Genomic DNA, 18,433 nt, shown 5'->3' with positions numbered 1-18,433 from the left:
GGAAATGACTGGTTACCAAGTTTAGGTTTACCTCAATATAGAAGTCACTTTATGGAATGTCTTGTAGATGCACGAATGTTAGATCATCTTACAAAAAAAGATTTACGAGGCCAACTGAAAATGGTTGACAGTTTTCATAGGTTAGAACTTTCAAGTAGTCAAAGTCAAAAGCCATTGAAAAAATATATTGAAATAGTAATGGCCCTTTAATTCACTGTTGCAGCTGGATATTTTAGAACCTGTATTCATCATTACCAGAAAAACATCAACAGAATTTGCACGAGTTTTTTTTTGCCAATGTTACTTGGGAGAATTTCACAAAATTTGTTAAAATTACCGGACAAAACAAAAGGATGTGATTTTTAATTTTCATGAAGATCATTAGAAATTAATAGAAATGCTGGAAATTTTAAAGGTTTCAATTACGTAAAAACAAAATGGAAAATATAACAAAAAACACAAGGGATATATTATGGTATAACTCACTTCTTTAATACCAAAGCACATAACGTTTCAACACAATTTTCACGTGTTTTTTGTTATATCTACTCTCCACTTCTAAATGTCATTCAAATCTTATCTCAGTAATCAAAATGGAAAAGATTATAAACTAGATGATTGTGTTTACAGAACAAGTTTACAGTATGGTATCAATAGTTTAAAGAAATTAAATTATGATAAAAAAGAATTAGAAAGGAGGAGAGAAGAAAGTGCTAATGAATTAAAAGGTAAATGGCCGCCGTTAATTTAACAGAATATTCCGTTTTTTCAGAGTTAATAAATCTAATTTCACAACTTCAATGTGGGCCGATTCAATTAGGTAGTACGATTTGGTGCAATTTGGTTTAGATTAGTAGTGGTCCACAAATGCGAAATTCAAAACGGCGATTTGGCAATATGGCTGCGTCTGCTGACAACCAATGAAAGACCGCTATTTTGATTACATTAGCAACTTCCACATGCCGCCATCTTGAAAAAGCCTAATCAAATTGCCTAGCCACCTCCTAGGACGATTAGGTAAACTGGTTTACAAATGTACCAATTAACATAATCGTCCTGGCTCACAAACGCCCAAAATAGCTATTCTACCTAATCGAATCGGCCGTCAAAAACGCCTTTTGCAAATCTATTGGAGGGACACATAAAGAGATTTGAAGGAGTGATGCCAGATCAGTATAATTTGGCAAGAATGTTATATGATCTCAAATGGTATATGTTGATTTCTTTAATTTGATTTCCCCATCTTTTAGTTCTTCAGATGGACTATATATACGAAAGTTCTTGTGCTCTAAACATCCCCTAATGGTTGGATATCAAAAACAATAGAATAAACTAATGCTACTAACCTCATTGTCCACTGAATGGTTTTACTATCTCCATTTGCTAAATTACAGTATGATGTCTTGTTTCAGCTTTTTAGAATTTTTTGAAAGATTTCTAAGATAACCTTTGAACTCTATTTCAGATGTATTAGTGTGGTCTAATGAACGAACTATAAAATGGTTACAGTCTATCAATTTACGTGAATATGCTACTAATCTCAATGAATCAGGGGTACACGGTTCTCTCATAGCTCTAGATGAAAGTTTCGATCATAATTCTATGGCATTAGCCTTACAAATACCTACACAAAACCAACAGGTAAGTTTTTTTTTTTTTTTTACTTTTTTATCCAGTGTTTGTCAGTTTGTTGGTAAATCAAATTTTACAGTTATTTAGATGAGAATTGGAATATCAGCCTCAAAATTGATCCTGACTTTGCAAAGACATAAGTGTCAGATTAGGAGAAAAATAGCAAAATATCAAAGACATGCTAATGATTGGAGATTGTTTTTTTTCAAAAGCGCATGTGAAGTGGCACATCCCACAAAGTATATGAAGTATTATCCCACAAAAAAGAAGGCACAAAAACATTTTGGTTAAAGTGGTATTTAACTTTAAAATTTCAACAAATTTTTGTCTTTGACAGTTTTTGAGAAAGTGTCCTTAAGGTAAGAAAATGACCACTGTGATATTTTTTTTCAGGCTAGACAAATATTAGAGCGAGAGTTTAACAACTTGTTGGCCATCGGCACGGACCGCCGATTGGACGAGGTAGGTCAGTTATCCAATTTTTATCTTTAGCCTGCTGCCAATACATAGAATCACCTATCACACTATATATCCTTACTTCAGATTCATATCCTATTGCCGTCTGGTACAGTTTTATATTAGCCAATCAGGTGCTGTTTTAAACTTTACTTCTTCACTTCCTGTCTTAATTTGTCAAGGTTATTATTGATTGTCGTAAATTCTTCGTCGAATATTATGCTTTCACATTATGGCATTTGATAAAGCTTATTTTATCATTTTGGGATAAGAATTGGGTTTTGCTTAAAAATTTTTTTTTTTTGAACAATTCTGCATCGCTTTCAAATATAAAAAGATATATATTATTTTATTTCAAGCATGATGGTCAAAAGCATGATTGTTGTCAAATTTAGAAATCGAACTTGATTTTGTGGTTGGGATCCGCCATATTGGTTGGTTTATATACTGTTACTGACTTCCGTTAATGCTTTCTCCATTTTATATTTTATTTCCCCATTCTCTCAATACAAATATCAGAAACAGAAATTGAAAACTAAATTGTGCATGATCAATTAGAAATTGGATTACAATTTTGTTTTGTTTTTTTATTTTTGGTCTCCCATTGTATTCTAACAAGCTTTACATCAAGGTCGCTTACTGGTGGTCACATGACAAGCTATTTATAGCAGTCAAACAAGCACCACTCTCTGGTCATCAGAAGCGACTATCTACTCTTCATAGTAGATATTTAAACACAGGTTCTGCATAGTGGGCTGTGATTGGTTGATACGAACGTTGACAGTACACAACTTTGGTTTAAATCTCGTAAGATTACAATTGAGTTCCAACAAAATTAATAACAAAACAAAATTGTAATCTAAGTTTCATTAGATTGGTGAATTACCCTTCAATGATAATATTCAGAACTCTTTACTACAATAAAAAAAAATCAGATTTCCTGATCAAAAACTGCTTCGCAAAAGTTCTCACAGACCAAAAGGTCAGTTAAAATTTTTGAAATTCCATCATAGTGAAAAAAAAAAACAAATCCTGATGTTTTTTTTACCTTAAAATATTATGAAGTTACATTAGACTTTTAAAAGTGGTATTGAGAGATGAAGGAATTTCCCCTGTCATTATTTAACCTCATTAGCATATTTGTTTTATTACCCTATATGTAATAGTTTTTATTTAAAATATAATTAATTCAACTTTTATTTGGTAGAATTTTAGAGTTATCTATGACTTTTCAATAATTAGATTCTGCAAATATTCACTTGTAAATAATTATCACCAAATTTAGCTGAATTTTAGTTAACCATGTCATTTTTCAGAAGAAAAAATTGATGTTGGGGTTTCATACAATAGATAACAAAACATTGGTTAAAGGTTAGAATTTTGATGAGACTTCATTTTGAAAATTTGGTTTAAGATACAAGTGAATGTTTGCTGTGCTTAGTTTATATTTTATTAATCTTTAGCTTAGAGGATTATTTTGCCATTGTTTTTCTTTTAATATTGAAATATTTATGTTGTTTTAACAAACTTTATTTTTTTTATGACTTCTGTTTTGAAATTGTCACATAAAATTGGAGAAAAAAGTAGGACAGTTCACCAATTGTTGTAAAACTTGGCATGTTGCTAATTTCCACAATGTCTTGTCATGGTAGAATCACTGAATATGAAATGTATAGGAAATTAACACAAAGCTTGCTTATTCTCAAAAAGATTTTTGAAAATTGTGTAAAACTGTAAATTCAGATATGAACTTGTAAAGCCAAAGTTTAGGTAAGAAAATGAATATTTGCAAACTGTGAATTCAGATATGAATAAGTAATTGAATGGATAAAACCATGATTAATGAACATGTGAAGGAATGTGTTTAACCTTGAATGAATATATTATGCAAACTGTAAATTCAGATATGAATAGGTAAATAAATATGTAAAATCCAAATTTCAGATAAGGAATTGAAAATATGCTAACTGTGAATTCAGATAGATATGAATTAGATACATCAATGTGTAAAACTCAAATTTATGATAATGAAATGAAAATAAGTTAACTGTGAATTCAGGTATGATTTGGTACAATGTGTAAAACCGAAATTTCAGATAAGGAATTGAAAATATGCTAACTGTGAATTCAGATAGATATGAATTAGATACATTAATGTGGAAAACTCAAATTTATGATAATGAAATGAAAATATGTTAACTGTGAATTCAGATATGATTTGGTACAATGTGTAAAACCCAAATTTCAGATAATGAATGGAAAATATGCTAACTGAATTCAGATATGAATAGGATTTAGGTAAATGAATGTGTTGGACCAAAATTCTGAAAAGTACTATAAGAATATATACAAATACAAGTTAGAATATGTAGGCCTACAATACGGTATGGATAAATGTGTGTCTAGGTGTTCAAAACCTTCTTGAAATTTCAGAGATTTAGGTTTGATATTGTTAGGTACGAATATGGCAAAATAATCAGCAGGCTAAAGATGTTACAGATACAAATAGAACAGTCTGTTATAGTGTGGTTTCCTTTGTAATGATAACCTTAATTTTAAAACACAACATCAACAAAATCTGTTGAATTATGCAGATTGTATGATTACTATGAGCTTAAAAAATTAATTTTTATAGAAAGTTAAAAAAAAGTATCACTGATGTTCAGAATTTTTTAGAAATTCTTTTAAAAATATGTTTGTATATGTATCGGGCACACTTTTGCACCATTCCAATTTTCACTCAGATGTCGGTGATTCTTGCAATTTCTTATGTACCAAGTGTTCTATGACATCACTATTATCACCTTATATATTATTAACAGTTTTTGCAAAAGTGACGTCAAAAAAAAGTTTTGGAATTTAGTGGAATTGCAAGAATATCCAGATGTTTAGTGCAATTTGATGTTATCAGTGTATCTGATACACATAATAAAGTTTTGAAAACCGCTTTACAAATTCTTTAAAAAGTTAGTCTCTTACAAGGAAACCACTCACTATGATAGAACTGTATTTGTATTATTATATTCTATGTGAAAAATGAGTTGAAAAGAGTATTTCAATATTAGAACAAGGTTAAATTTTTTATGGTTGATAAATTTCAAATTTCTTAGTCACTCTTAAACTCACTTTTCTTTGTTATATTTAAAGGGATATAACTGTGTAAATATTTTGTCAGCTGATAGAGTTCATTTCATCTATCTGTAGATCTTGTCAGAATGAAAAGCTGATGACTGCCAGTTTGTCTACAATTAAATGAAAACAAACTAGTAGAATAGACAACCGTGTAAGCATCCAGGTGCTATCTACCATGCAATATGACCAAAATATTGGTACTAGCTGCTGGGAAGAAAGCAACCAACAGATTCAGCCTGTTGTCATAGCAACAGATGACAGATATTGATGTCTATCAGTTGGTAGAACAAACATTTAAACAGTTGTATCCCTTTCATTGTTCAATTTGATCCTAATTGTTTTCAGCTGTTCGCTTAACATTCTGCATGCTTTGCAAAACGTTTTACTTCTTCTCATTACAGGGTGAAGGCAAGTTTCGACGAGCGCCATCTTGGCGTAAAAAGTTTCGCTCAAAAGATGGCAAAAGTCGTGAAGGTGGGGAAGAGGGTGAAGCAACAGGGGAAGTGGGTAAACAATCTCCACAACATATACGTCGTAGTGGAACTGATAACTCCATGTCGCGTAGAACCACCACAGCATCGGCAGAACCCAATTTCTGATAGTGACTTTACGTGTAGGGCAATTAGAAACTTATTTATTAACATTCATTGTGTGTTCCTTCTCCAGTTGATAATGCCAAGGGATCAAAATGTGTGTGAACCGGTCACAAAATATATTGTTATGATGTGTGTGTTAGTTAGAAATGATAATGTTGAAATTGGCCATGGTCTCTTCTAGTACATACATTGAGAAAGACTCTTGAAAGAACGATGATGAAGTGGTTGAAAGTATTATTATAAAGGATGATGTGTTCAAACGCCAAAAGTGAAATTTGTTTAAACTGCTGTTTCTTATGAATTTTCATTCCAGTTTTTGTTTTCCCTTCAGTTTTTTTTTCTATAACATCATTGTCAATTTCAATATTAGTATTTCTGTTGGTCTGTATATTAGTTTGGGACTCAAGACACAAGACTTGATCAAGACTCGATCAACCAGTTTGGTGTTTACCTGCATGTGATTCTTGTCTATGGAATGAATTGGGATAATTCAAGATGAAGTCCAACCAAATTAGGTAAAGAATCATTCAAAAGTATCAAGAGTATGGAGTCATTACAACTACAGCAAAGACCACACCCAAGAGTTCAAGGAATCACTTGTCTATTCCAGTGACCAAGACAAAGGGAGATAAAGTGTTAAAAGGTGATGCAAATTGTGTTAAGTGAGTGTTAGTAATCTCAATCCCAGCATTCAAACGATATTTTCTGTGTTTCAACTACTCATCCTATGTTAAAACATTGTAAATACCATCTTAGATATTATTGTAATATTACTCTTTACCACTTGTCATTCTTAGAGATTTCCCTTTGACTAATTGTGTTGGCAAAATGATTTAGATCTTTTAACAGAATTTGAAATGTCCTTTTTAGACTCCAACTCAAAAACGGTACTACACTATCGTTGCATGTACAAGATCGTTACCTTAATTATAACCGTTTGCAAAATGTACACTCAAATACAGTAGAACTTGAACCCAAAATGACAATCCAACTTCTGACATAACTATTTAACTGCAACCACTTCAGTTTGTTGCTGGAAAACCAGGGCATTTCGCTACAAACCATTTCAGTTTGTTGCTGGAAAACCATGGCATTTCGCTAGAAACCATTTCAGTTTGTTTCTGGAAAACCATGGCATTTCGCTACAAACCATTTCAGTTTGTTTCTGGAAAACCAGGGCATTTCGCTACAAACCATTTCAGTTTGTTGCTGGAAAACCAGTTTATTTCACTACAAACCATTTCAGTTAGTTGCTGGAAAACCAGGGCATTTCACTACATACCATTTCAGTTTGTTGCTGGAAAACCAGTTTATTTCACTACAAACCATTTCAGTTTGTTGCTGGAAAACCAGGTTATTTCACTACAAACCATTTCAGTTTATTGCTGGAAAACCAGGGCATTTCACTACAATCCATTTCAGTTTGTTGCTGGAAAATCAGGGCATTTCACTATAAACCATTTCAGTTTGTTGCTGGAAAACCAGGACATTTCACTACAAACCATTTCAGTTTGTTGCTGGAAAACCAGGTTATTTCACTACAATCCATTTCAGTTTGTTGCTGGAAAATCAGGGCATTTCACTACAAACCATTTCAGTTTGTTTGCTGGAAAACCAGGACATTTCACTACAAACCATTTCAGTTTCTTTCTGGAAAACAAGGGCATTTCACTACAACCCCTTCAGTTTGTCTCTGAAGAGCCAGATCATGGATACTCTTCTAGAACTCTTAATGCCACTGTGCTGTTGTACTTGTTAAGAGCACTTTTAGGTTCTACAATCTAAAAACATTTTATAGTTGGACATTTAATTTAGTCCTTCCCTTATTGCACACTGCATGGCATTGATTATCTTCCATAGCCCAAAAGAAAAGAACACCATTTCATTTATTGATTAGAGTACATTTTGAAATCTGTTAGATTAATATCATTTTGCTAACATAATAAGGATACTATTTAATGTTATGAACACAATATAATATGTATATCTATGTATACATGTACTGTTCTGTAATTGTACACGGTTGACAAATATCAAACACAAATTGTCTCTTTTGAAGTTGATGCAGTATTTGAAAATGGTTTAAGCCAGTTATTTGAACATGGTTTAAGCCCAATTGTTGAACATGGTTTAAGTAAAAATTGTTGAACATGGTTAAAGCCAAGTTGTTGAACATGGTTAAAGCCAAGTTGTTGAACATGGTTTAAAATCCTTATTTGAACATGATTTAAGCCAGTTATTTGAACATGGTTAATTCCGATTATTCAGACATGGTTTAAGCCAATAATTCAAACATGGTTTAAACCAGTAATTTGAACATGGTTATATCAGTTTTTTGAACATGGTTTAAGCCAGTTATGATGAATGTTCTGACCCTTGACCAAGGCAGCTTTCACCAAACATAGCATGGATTAGCTAAAATTCCTACTCCATCATTCATAAAGCTTTTACAATTTTGAACTGTAAAGGGTTAATGCAAAATCATGCTTTTTTTCGAGTATGGCTCAAGATCAAGGCAAAGACTGACAACTTCAAAAGTGATATTTGGATAAGTAGTATGTTGTTGTAAACTTCAATGAAAGGCATATTTATAAGAGCAGAATAAATGGGGAGTTGCATGAAATATATATAGTCAAATAATTCCAATGGTTTATTATGCAATTACTCTTCATTACTATATTATTTATTATTACCATTACCTTTGTATGAGTGACATCACTTATTGAATTCAAACATGTACCTCATCTGTTTTTCTCTCAATATAATAGCTGTTACCTTCGTATGTGTGAATATTGCCTAATTTTGCATTTCGGAACATGTGTCAAATGCTTGGTTTAATTATGTTGATGATCTGATATGCACCAAGTTTAAAAACAATATTCATCAAGCATATAGGCTAGATAATATTTGCTGTAAAATTATGGGATTTTGAAAATTTTTCTGAAAAATCAAACTGGAAGATCTAGGTCAGGTATTATTAAACTTGATGTAATATCATTATTTGTTAGATAGCTTTGTTAAAGAAATAAACTATTGCTATTTTCACATTTGTGGATCAAGTTGCTATTTTCATCGGCAGAAATTTTACTTTCATTTTATCTAAGATGGTCTAAAAATTGAATTGTGCTAAGTATAAGTGCTGCGTTGATGCATGATTCTGTAAATTAAGGAATGAAAGTGTTAGATCCTGAAAGTGAATGTTGTACCACTCCTAATGCCACTTATGCCACCTGGATAAACATACAGAGGTCAATGTCCAGCTCTTGGTTGTGACAACTCTTTTGTCTGAGCAAAGCAAAAGGGCTTTTTGAATTTTTTGTATATTTTTTAAGAGAATTGGAATATCAGCCTCAAAATAGTACTGTTAGTCTTTTGCATGGATAAAAAAAATTTTTTGTAAGTACAAATTTTGTGCTTATGTTTTTATCTAGGCAAAGACTATCTAAGACTAACAGTAATATTTTGAGGCTGCCATTATAATTTTCCTGAAAATAAAGGAAAAAATTGAAAAAACTTTTTTCTTTGCTCAGACAATAGCTAGTAATTGTCTTTGCTTTGTTAGTCATTTTCTCTTATGTTGTATTTTGTAGGAATGAGCTAGTTTTTTTTTTTTTTTTTTTTTTGTGTGAAATTTTGATTTTAGATTTAGTACTATCTTTTGTTACTTTTCCTTCCTATTGATAATGGTATATTGTCGTCTAAATATAAGCCTTACCAGAGCTGAATTTGAGCTTTCTACAGAACTTTTCATAATGAAAATCTGGCATCCAGTTCTGCTGTGATATAATAAAAAGTTACTGTGGAAGGTTAAACTTTCTTCAGTGTCCGTAGACCATTTCATGAAGAAACTGAAACTTTAAAGAGTTAAAGTTTTAGAGCTCAATTACAGCAATCTGTATCACTTTTAAAAATGAAACACTGATGTCAGGTTTGCTGAGAATTAGAAATGTTCTGGTGGACATCTTTAAGTGGAAATTTGCAACACTATCACAATTTTGGTCAATAGACAGAGGGAAAAGAAATTTCTTTTAAACAGATACATGTATTTGTTTGAATACAGTACTTGGTTGTTTAATCGCAAGGAACTAAATACCAGATTTGAATTTAAATTGAAAAGTGATATGTATGGTTGAAATTGAGGTCTGTCAGATGATAAATCAAATATTATAAACGATTATAAAACCGTTAAGATGTTTGATGCAAAATATTGAGTCAGGTAACTTAAATTTAATTTGAATCTGAAATCTTACAAGATAGAAGAAGATAGATATATAATATTATCTACTTCAAAAAAAAAAAGCTTTAGAATTTCCCCCTATTGTTGCCCTTTTGTATTTCTTATTTCTTATTTCTTAGTACTGTGCAATATCCTGTTTGCTGTGTTTTTAGGTTTTCTTCATCATTTCAAGATATCATTCTTAAGTATATCTTCATATTTTTATATTTTCTATTTAAATTTGTTATTATCATTTCACATCTACACTCAATCATTCACAGGCTTTTTGCGTGAGTATGCCATACATGCCAAAAGTGTGTGAAGCTTTTAATGAAAAACAATATTTCAGTTGAATATTTGGCATAATTGGTTCCTTTGGTTACGCATAAATGTCTGCATTGTAGTTGAAATGTAATGGTAAATAGTACTTCATGCAAATAGTTCATCAATGGTGCAACATAATCATGTAAGCAATTGTTATTTATGTAATCTTATTGTGTATAGACTTGATTGACCAGTCTCTATGCTATATCTGGTAACTAGGACAAGCAGACGGTCTAGTAATTTAGGACCATGGGTTTTATTTTGGCACTATATAGCAACTTGAGCTATGCTTTTGTTGGATTGAATATAAGAATAAGCCATTGCTTTAGTATGTAAAAAGAAATAAAAATTAAAAAAAAAATTTAAAATATTTATTGTGTGTAGCAAATAGAATTTGAAATGAAAATGAAAATTGCCACAAACTCTACATGGTAGGCCTTAGTATTTCCTAAATACTTAATATATATTTCGAGTCGAAATGTCATTTGTAACCTACAGATAGTTGCCACAGATAGGTAGCCTTGATGCTTGTCAAAGTTAACATAGACATAGTACAGAGACTGGATTTTGTATAATATTGAAATTTATTGTTATAATCTTTGTATTTCATTATGCTATAATCATCATCATCATCATCATCATCATCATCATCATTATCTAGAAAATCTTATAGTTCTAGACGTATATATTTATTTCATTGCTATAACAATTACAATGTTTAAAGGGACAGGTTTGCCATTCTTTTGACAAATCGTATCTTAATCTCAGAAATGGGGATTTTTTAGTGTTTACAGCTAGCTCACCTTCGTAAATTGAGCCTTCAAAGCCATGTGTGTCCGGCTCGACTTTTCTGAAGACTCTGCCATATATCAAAAGACATGTATAGAAATAGAAATTCCTAGTTTGAGATATTTTTGAAGGAATTAAACGAAATATGTACATTTCTAGTACTTATAAGTAATATGTACATTTAATCAAGACCCAAATCAACCCCTGAAAATAACGAATCTGTCCCTTTAAAACAAGTACAATATTCTACGCTCAGTAGCAAAACTGCAGGCCAGCTTTAAGCCAAAATGAAATACAATTTTCAATTCAAGAAAATTCATATACTGTACACAATTTATTTTATTTACAAAAAATATGTATTCAAAACTTGTATTCAAAATCATCTCTTTAATTACCTTATTTATGTTCATTATTGATATATTATACACTATGTTATGTTTAATATACAAAATGTCAAAACATTATTATACATCATTATACAAAATTATTAGACTTATTATACATAATTATCTCATTATTATATATTATAATTTGAATTTTTTTTAATATCAAAGTTTTAACTTAACCAATATATATATTCACAGCCTCATCATGAAAAAATGTGATATTCGACTGTTTTATTATTCAATATTTCAAAGAAAAAAAATTGCTGTGAGTTCAAGGTTAGCAATATGATATAGCTTTCAAAAGTTGCAGCCATTTTGTTTCATTCAAAAAATCCTAATGAATACAAGCTCTACTTCAAATCATGTCCATATAGCTAACATTTTTGGGGTATTTTTCTTATGTTTCAAAATCTCAGAATGCTAAGAGAAATTTGATATTGGCATTGGATATTAAATGAAATATATCAGTTGAAATATCAGAAATCCTTTGACTTTCCAAAGACATAGTAATTAATATAATACTTGGCATATAAGATCATTTGTATTAATATTAACATAATTGACAGTGGATCTCAAATTACTAGTATAAAGTCTCTTTTATATATTGTATACATTTTTCGTTATTTAACAATCTACTTGATCTATGGACATCCAGACTCATGGAGGATAGGTTACTACATTCAAAGGTAAAATGATTTGCTCCACTACATGAATTAGGCAGGGCTTTATAATTTATATCACTCTGCAGCTTGGTTTGTCAACTCTTTACATGTACTGAAATTTTAAACCGGTTATTGAAGATTGCTGTGCTTGAAGCTTTCTGAAACATATAATTACTCAGTTGAAGAATGCTTTCTGAACAATTTACCTTAAAAGAAAAATCCTATTGTGCTTAATATCAGTTGCAGACAAATTTGAATGAAATTTTGGGGTGAAAATAATGAAAAAAATCACTAAAAGCAAACATCCAAAAAAACGTAAAAATATAGTGTACAGTCAATTTAATCTAATTTGTAATGGTCATGATGTTCAGGTCTACATTGTTAATTTGTTAAAATGCATAATACAAAAAAAATTCTTACATTTGTAAATTCTTAATATAATCAGGAGCATTTATTCAAAATGAAATAAAGAAAAGGGAAAGAGATCTGAGAAAAAAACTGGTTTTTTTTTTCATTTTCTTTTATTACTGTTCAAGTAAAGTGTAGTCATCTATATATTTGCTAAACTAACTGAAAGAGCCCAATTTTAGCTAACTGTATCGCTTTTCAAAACTTATATCCAGCATCCAGTTCTACAATAATTGAACAAATAAACTGTGTTCAGAATTGAAAATTTTTATCAATATCAGTGTCTTGACAAAAGTTAAAACTTCCTCTTTATTTTCTTGTTTAATTGAAGACAAACTGAACATCAGATTATAATTTTAAATAGTGATATAAGTGGTTAAAATTGAGCTGTATAAGCTAGCAAAGCAAACATTAAGAAGACTTCATAAAAAAAAATTGATGTGTCATTCAATGTAACAATGAACTGCTGTGCCATAATTCATTCATTCATTCTTTGATGTGTATCCTTCTTTCTCTCTATTCTAAAACTTCAATATTTGAAATCTGTATCTTACAGTATGCATGATTAGGAAGTTCATGTGTTAATCCCCTGAATGTTGTTGAGCAGATTGTAGAATATTATTGATAATTTCAATGGAAATAAATGTACATTATGTATAATAATCATGGACATATCACTATGTTTGTATCCTTAGTTTGTCAACACACACACAAAAACGTTGTGGCCTTGCAAAGTTATAACATCAATTGGGCAACTGCTTGGCTTTTAGTCTTTTTTTCTGTTAGGTCCTTTTAGAGAAGCCTGAAATATAATGTCGAAAGATATTTTGTAATTAAAAAATGACCAATTTCCCAAGTAATTATTAATTCAGATTTGCCCTTCATTGGGTTAAGAAAAAATTTGATGTTAATTTTATGGTGCTTTGATCAAGCTAGCTTTAAAATAATATATCCTTAAAAAGCATTTATTAATGCCCAAACAAAAGGGGCAGCAAAGTACAACCGTACATGCAATTTCATCTCTTCGGCATGCATCATCCTTTTTGGGAGAACTTCTATTGTATGTCATATAAGTTTCGATGCTACCATACCTTACATATGAGACCCTTTAAACAAAAAGTCAAGATCAAAATTCATTGCAAATATGGACATTTTCATGTAGAAAATTTTACTTGAATGGATTTTGATCTTGAGATCTTTTTGCTTCTCTAATTCAGAGATGTTGACTTTTGATCATTGATCATGTAACAACCAATGAAAATCTAAATTATTTAGGTTTTGATTGGTTGATTTGATCACAAGATCCAACTGCTGCGAAGATTTAATCTTATTGGTTAAAATTTGACCAATAGTGATTCAGATTTGAGTAAAGAGCCTATGGTGTTACCTTCTCAGGGTGTTCCATCTTGACTTAAGTATGTAGTTCATTCAGATCAACTTGTGTTTTTTTTTTTCTTTTTTTAATGATCAATAACTTGGCATGTCTTTTTTTTTGTTTTGTCCCAATATTTTGGACAATTTGTGAAATATTTTTTATATCATGTGTACTATTGATAAATAAATACTGTATTTATTGATGGTCTCTCACCATTATCAACCATTAGGATGAATAAATAATTATAATACATACTTATTGTCTTCTCTCTTTCAATGAATTTTTCCCCTTCAGAAGTTTCTGTCTCGGTAATGAATTGATTTTGTTGTGTATTCTTGTATTCAACTACAAATTTCTACAAAGATTTGTTATATGCTAGGAATATAATAGCAAATTATAGTCCTCTAGCTTTTGGGGGATGATTCCAACATTTACTTGTGCAATTAATGCTATATTGTTACTAACAGTGAAGCAATTATACATTTTATTATCATTTTGAATCCTTATTTTACTAAATGCTGTTGTTATTGGCTACAACACTTGTTGATTCTAATTGACTCTATGTGGTTTCTTAGAACAGACAGTATCTTTTAAGTCATTCGTTTGAATATGGCTCTTAACATCAATCTTTCTTGGATCATCTGCAACTATTTACAGCTGGGTCAACTGGAATGATGAGGAAAAGTGACCTATATGAGGTCACCAGATTTCCATATGCTGACCAGAATGAGATCCACAACCACCATTGTTTTGACATAACAAAGCAAATGATGTTAATGATGGTAATCCTAAACTGTAACCAATAGATGAACCAAGAAAGATCCTTGGTCAAGCACCAGCTGCTAGGACTGAGCCCTTTTATTACCTTTCTTATTAATTCTAATTCTGATAGTTTGAGTATATAATAAATTATTTTATTAATTAATCAGGATTAATTAAGTTTTATCTACCAGACTTTATAACCATTCCTCTCAAATATTAAAAAGCGTCTGGACAACTTATATTAAATAAAATGGAAATGTAAATTTGCCCTCAATATTTTGCATGAAGTTCTATCAGTCAAATTGTGAATGTAGTCATCCATTTCTTTAAAGGGGCACAATCAACATCATCTGTTCAAACAATCATACTTACATTTAAGAAATAGTAATTGTTTACCTAAGCCATTCAGAAATAGTAATTGTTTACCTAAACCATTCAGAAATAGTGTTAGAAATAGAAAATGAAATTCATAGTTTGAGGTATGTTTTAAGTGGCAATGCAATTTTCTGACAGTCATTTCCTAAATACTATTACCATATACTCAAGACCCAATTGGTCTGACAGTTGTCCTTTGATATTCAGCCCGTTGCAGTGCCCTCTGTCTCAAAAAATGAGAATCTGTATGTAAAACATCATGAATGTTCTTATTAACAAACAGGGTTCCTAGATAGAGAAAGGGAAATTTGATAGTTATATACAACACCTCTTGTTATTGACAGGACACTTCAATAAGATATCTATTCAATCTATTATACTCAATTCATACCTATATATCAATGACACATTTGTTTTCATTGCAACATGAATTAGCTTTTAGAGTAAAGAATAGAGGTTATTCACTTGTGTTGTTAAGATTGGTCATAGATACATGATTCATTATGTATGTGAACTCTCCAGAACTAGTTTTAAAGGAATAGCAGTAAAGATCTTTGGATTTTATATGGAGTATGGAGTCATTTTTTGTTAATTTTTAATGGAATTAGTTTTAATGGAATAATAGTATAGATTTTATAACTTTTAGAAGGAGGAAGTTTAAAAAATGTTGAAATAGAACTCTCAAAGGGACAGTGTTTTGTGGTTAATTTTTAAGAATGTTTTTTTTTTAAAGAAATAGTTGAATTATAGAATATTTTATTGAGAGAAATGTTCATATCAGTGGTTGCAGAATAAAGAATAAGATTCATTGGATATATTTAAGTACATGTACATCTCAAAAATTATTCTCTTGTGGGGATTTAAGAAATATTATAAGGAATATTCGAATATAACATATTCCCATCAAATATATTTTAGTTCATGTGAACTCACAAAATTACATTTGTGTGAGTGTAACAAATATAAGTGAAATTAGAATAAAACATTTGCTTGTAAGATTCATTTCAGTGGATGTGAACTCTCAAGATAATTTTAAAGGGATAACATGACATGTATAAAATTCATGGTGAACCAAGATAGTTTTCATAGGTAAGATTTCATCAATAAAGATATGTCGTTACAGTTATAAAATTCAAAGGAATCTAAATATTAGCTTCACCAGCTGAAAAAGCTAGATTTAAGCTATATGTATCTCCCTTTTTTTGCATTAAGAGTTGATGATTGCTTCTACAATTCAACAAAAATATAACTCTTGTAAAAAGTCAAAATTTACTTGAGATAATCCTTCTTCACTAGTTTTATAAAGGAAAGAAAGTTGGGTGTAAAACTCTATTTCTATCATTTATAATCCTATAGTTGTATTTTATTTAATCAGGACTTTCTTTCTGCAGAAATAATCATTAATCCTTGCAATATTGATTTGACAGTATTTATCTATGAGATTTTTTATGTTTGTACAATACAACATAAACTTGTACTTATCTTAAAGGGATGTAATCGTCATCATATTTATCACTTTTTAATATTAAAATTTTGAAAAATTTTCTAAATCAAAAACAATTGGTGACACTATGGTCACATGTTATGCAATAACCACAATTTAAACATAGTTATAGCACATCTTAGCTCCTCCCAGTCTATATAACGAAAATATCAAAATAAATTCTCGATATCATGTTATTAATCATAGTAAGCTACCTTTAAATTATGATGACTTCATCATGCCAACAAAAACATTTAGATTTGTGTTCAATGAGAGAAAAGAGTAGCAATTAACTACCTAGCTATACCTATGGCCCACACATCCACTTTAATGAAGTCATTAATTAGTATATCACTGTTGATTTTGTAGGCGCATTACTAATTAGTATTTTAGATGTTGTAGTTTAGGTAATTTGATTCATTAAGTACATGAGAATTTGTCAGTAACTGCAGTATACCAATAACATATAACATGTACCTGCTTGAATGTCCTTAATAATATACACCCAAAAAATTGCATGATCCTACAATGTCATGTACCATTGAAAACTTAATTCTATTTGTAAAAGTTTTGTTCAAATTTTGATCTTTTGTGCTTAGAAGATGAAGGTATTTTTAATATAACTCTCTGAACTTAGCTTTATTAATACAAAAATGAATTTAGAAATTTTATATGAAAAGCCAAATTTTCGTGAAATTTGGGGTCTGCTGAGTAACAAATATTGGCCAAATTTCCAAACCAGTTGCTTTGATTATGATCAATAGCTATTGTTAAGCCTTTGAAGCCTGAGTGTAAATGAAATATAACATCATATACCCTGAACTTCAAGTATTAAAAGTAAAAGCGTGTGACGTCACTTATTAACGGCCGGTATACCGGCTGCTCAGGTATATATTGCGTTAGTGTGTGGCCGGTAAACCCGGCCGCTAGGGTTAAAAGCGTTAACTTAGCAATATATGTATATGCATTGGAAGCTATCTCTTTAATATATGTTAGTATATTATTATAGTAAGATAGTAAAAGCTACTCTATATAAATGAAATGATATTAAATCTACTGAGATTATTAAAATGTCTCTTGATACAATTTATTATATTTTTATTGGGTCACCTAGTCAACTTTTCTACATATTTCATTATCAAATAAGTATACCAAGTTTAGGTCAATGGTGGCCAAATATATTAATTTTCGATATATATAAGCTTTTTGTATTTTTTCCATAAACAGACTTTAATTAGGTATATCAAAATTAATAAACTATAGATTACCTTTGAAATGAAATTTAGTTTAAGTCATGATTGGATTTATGAAGGCAGGCATTGCCATGAGTGAACTGAAGAGCAGTAGAGGTCTACACTTTTTTAACTGTCAAGGGATATTTTTGATATGCAGAACACACAGGGCATAGGGTTATTGTCACAGTGGAAAGATTAGATGTTTTTCCATGTCTTAAAGGGTTAATTTTCTGCATAATAACATTGAAGTTGGTGTTTGTGACAATTTATTTTTGTATATTTTAAACATATCTAATATTTTAAAATCAGACATATTTTGAAAAGCAAATTTTTTTTCGACAGTTCTTAGCAAGCATGTCCAGAAATATCTATTGATATTAATGGAGAATCGAGAATTGTTAAAAATGTGAACAAAAATTAAAGAAAAATAATCTGTGAACCATGGGAAGTCATGTTCTTTTATTTTGAAGGACAATCAGTAATTTTTCAATATTTTTCACTTCAGAATGATAAGATAGCAAAGTTGTGCCAAGGTATTCAAGAAACAGCAGAATATTCCATAGAATACAAAGACTCTGAACTGAAAGCTTAAGAATTCCAAA

At 30.3% G+C, this 18,433-nt stretch overlaps 1 pseudogene across 1 annotated transcript; it reads left to right on the top strand.

Annotated features, from left to right (window-relative positions):
- Positions 1 to 6,748: 6,748 nt before the first annotated feature.
- LOTGIDRAFT_151152 lies at positions 6,749 to 7,673 on the top strand (annotated as a pseudogene; the record flags this gene model as incomplete). Its single annotated transcript has 1 exon — positions 6,749 to 7,673. A coding segment is annotated over one exon (770 nt), but the record flags the coding sequence as incomplete, so codon positions are not given.
- Positions 7,674 to 18,433: the final 10,760 nt, after the last annotated feature.

The sequence above is a fragment of the Lottia gigantea genome (genome assembly GCF_000327385.1).
Source record: "Lottia gigantea unplaced genomic scaffold LOTGIsca_86, whole genome shotgun sequence".
In the NCBI taxonomy this organism is placed as follows: Eukaryota; Metazoa; Mollusca; class Gastropoda; family Lottiidae; genus Lottia; species Lottia gigantea.
The sequence above is the reverse complement of the archived record's forward strand: the minus strand, read 5'-3'. Positions and strand labels throughout refer to the sequence as shown.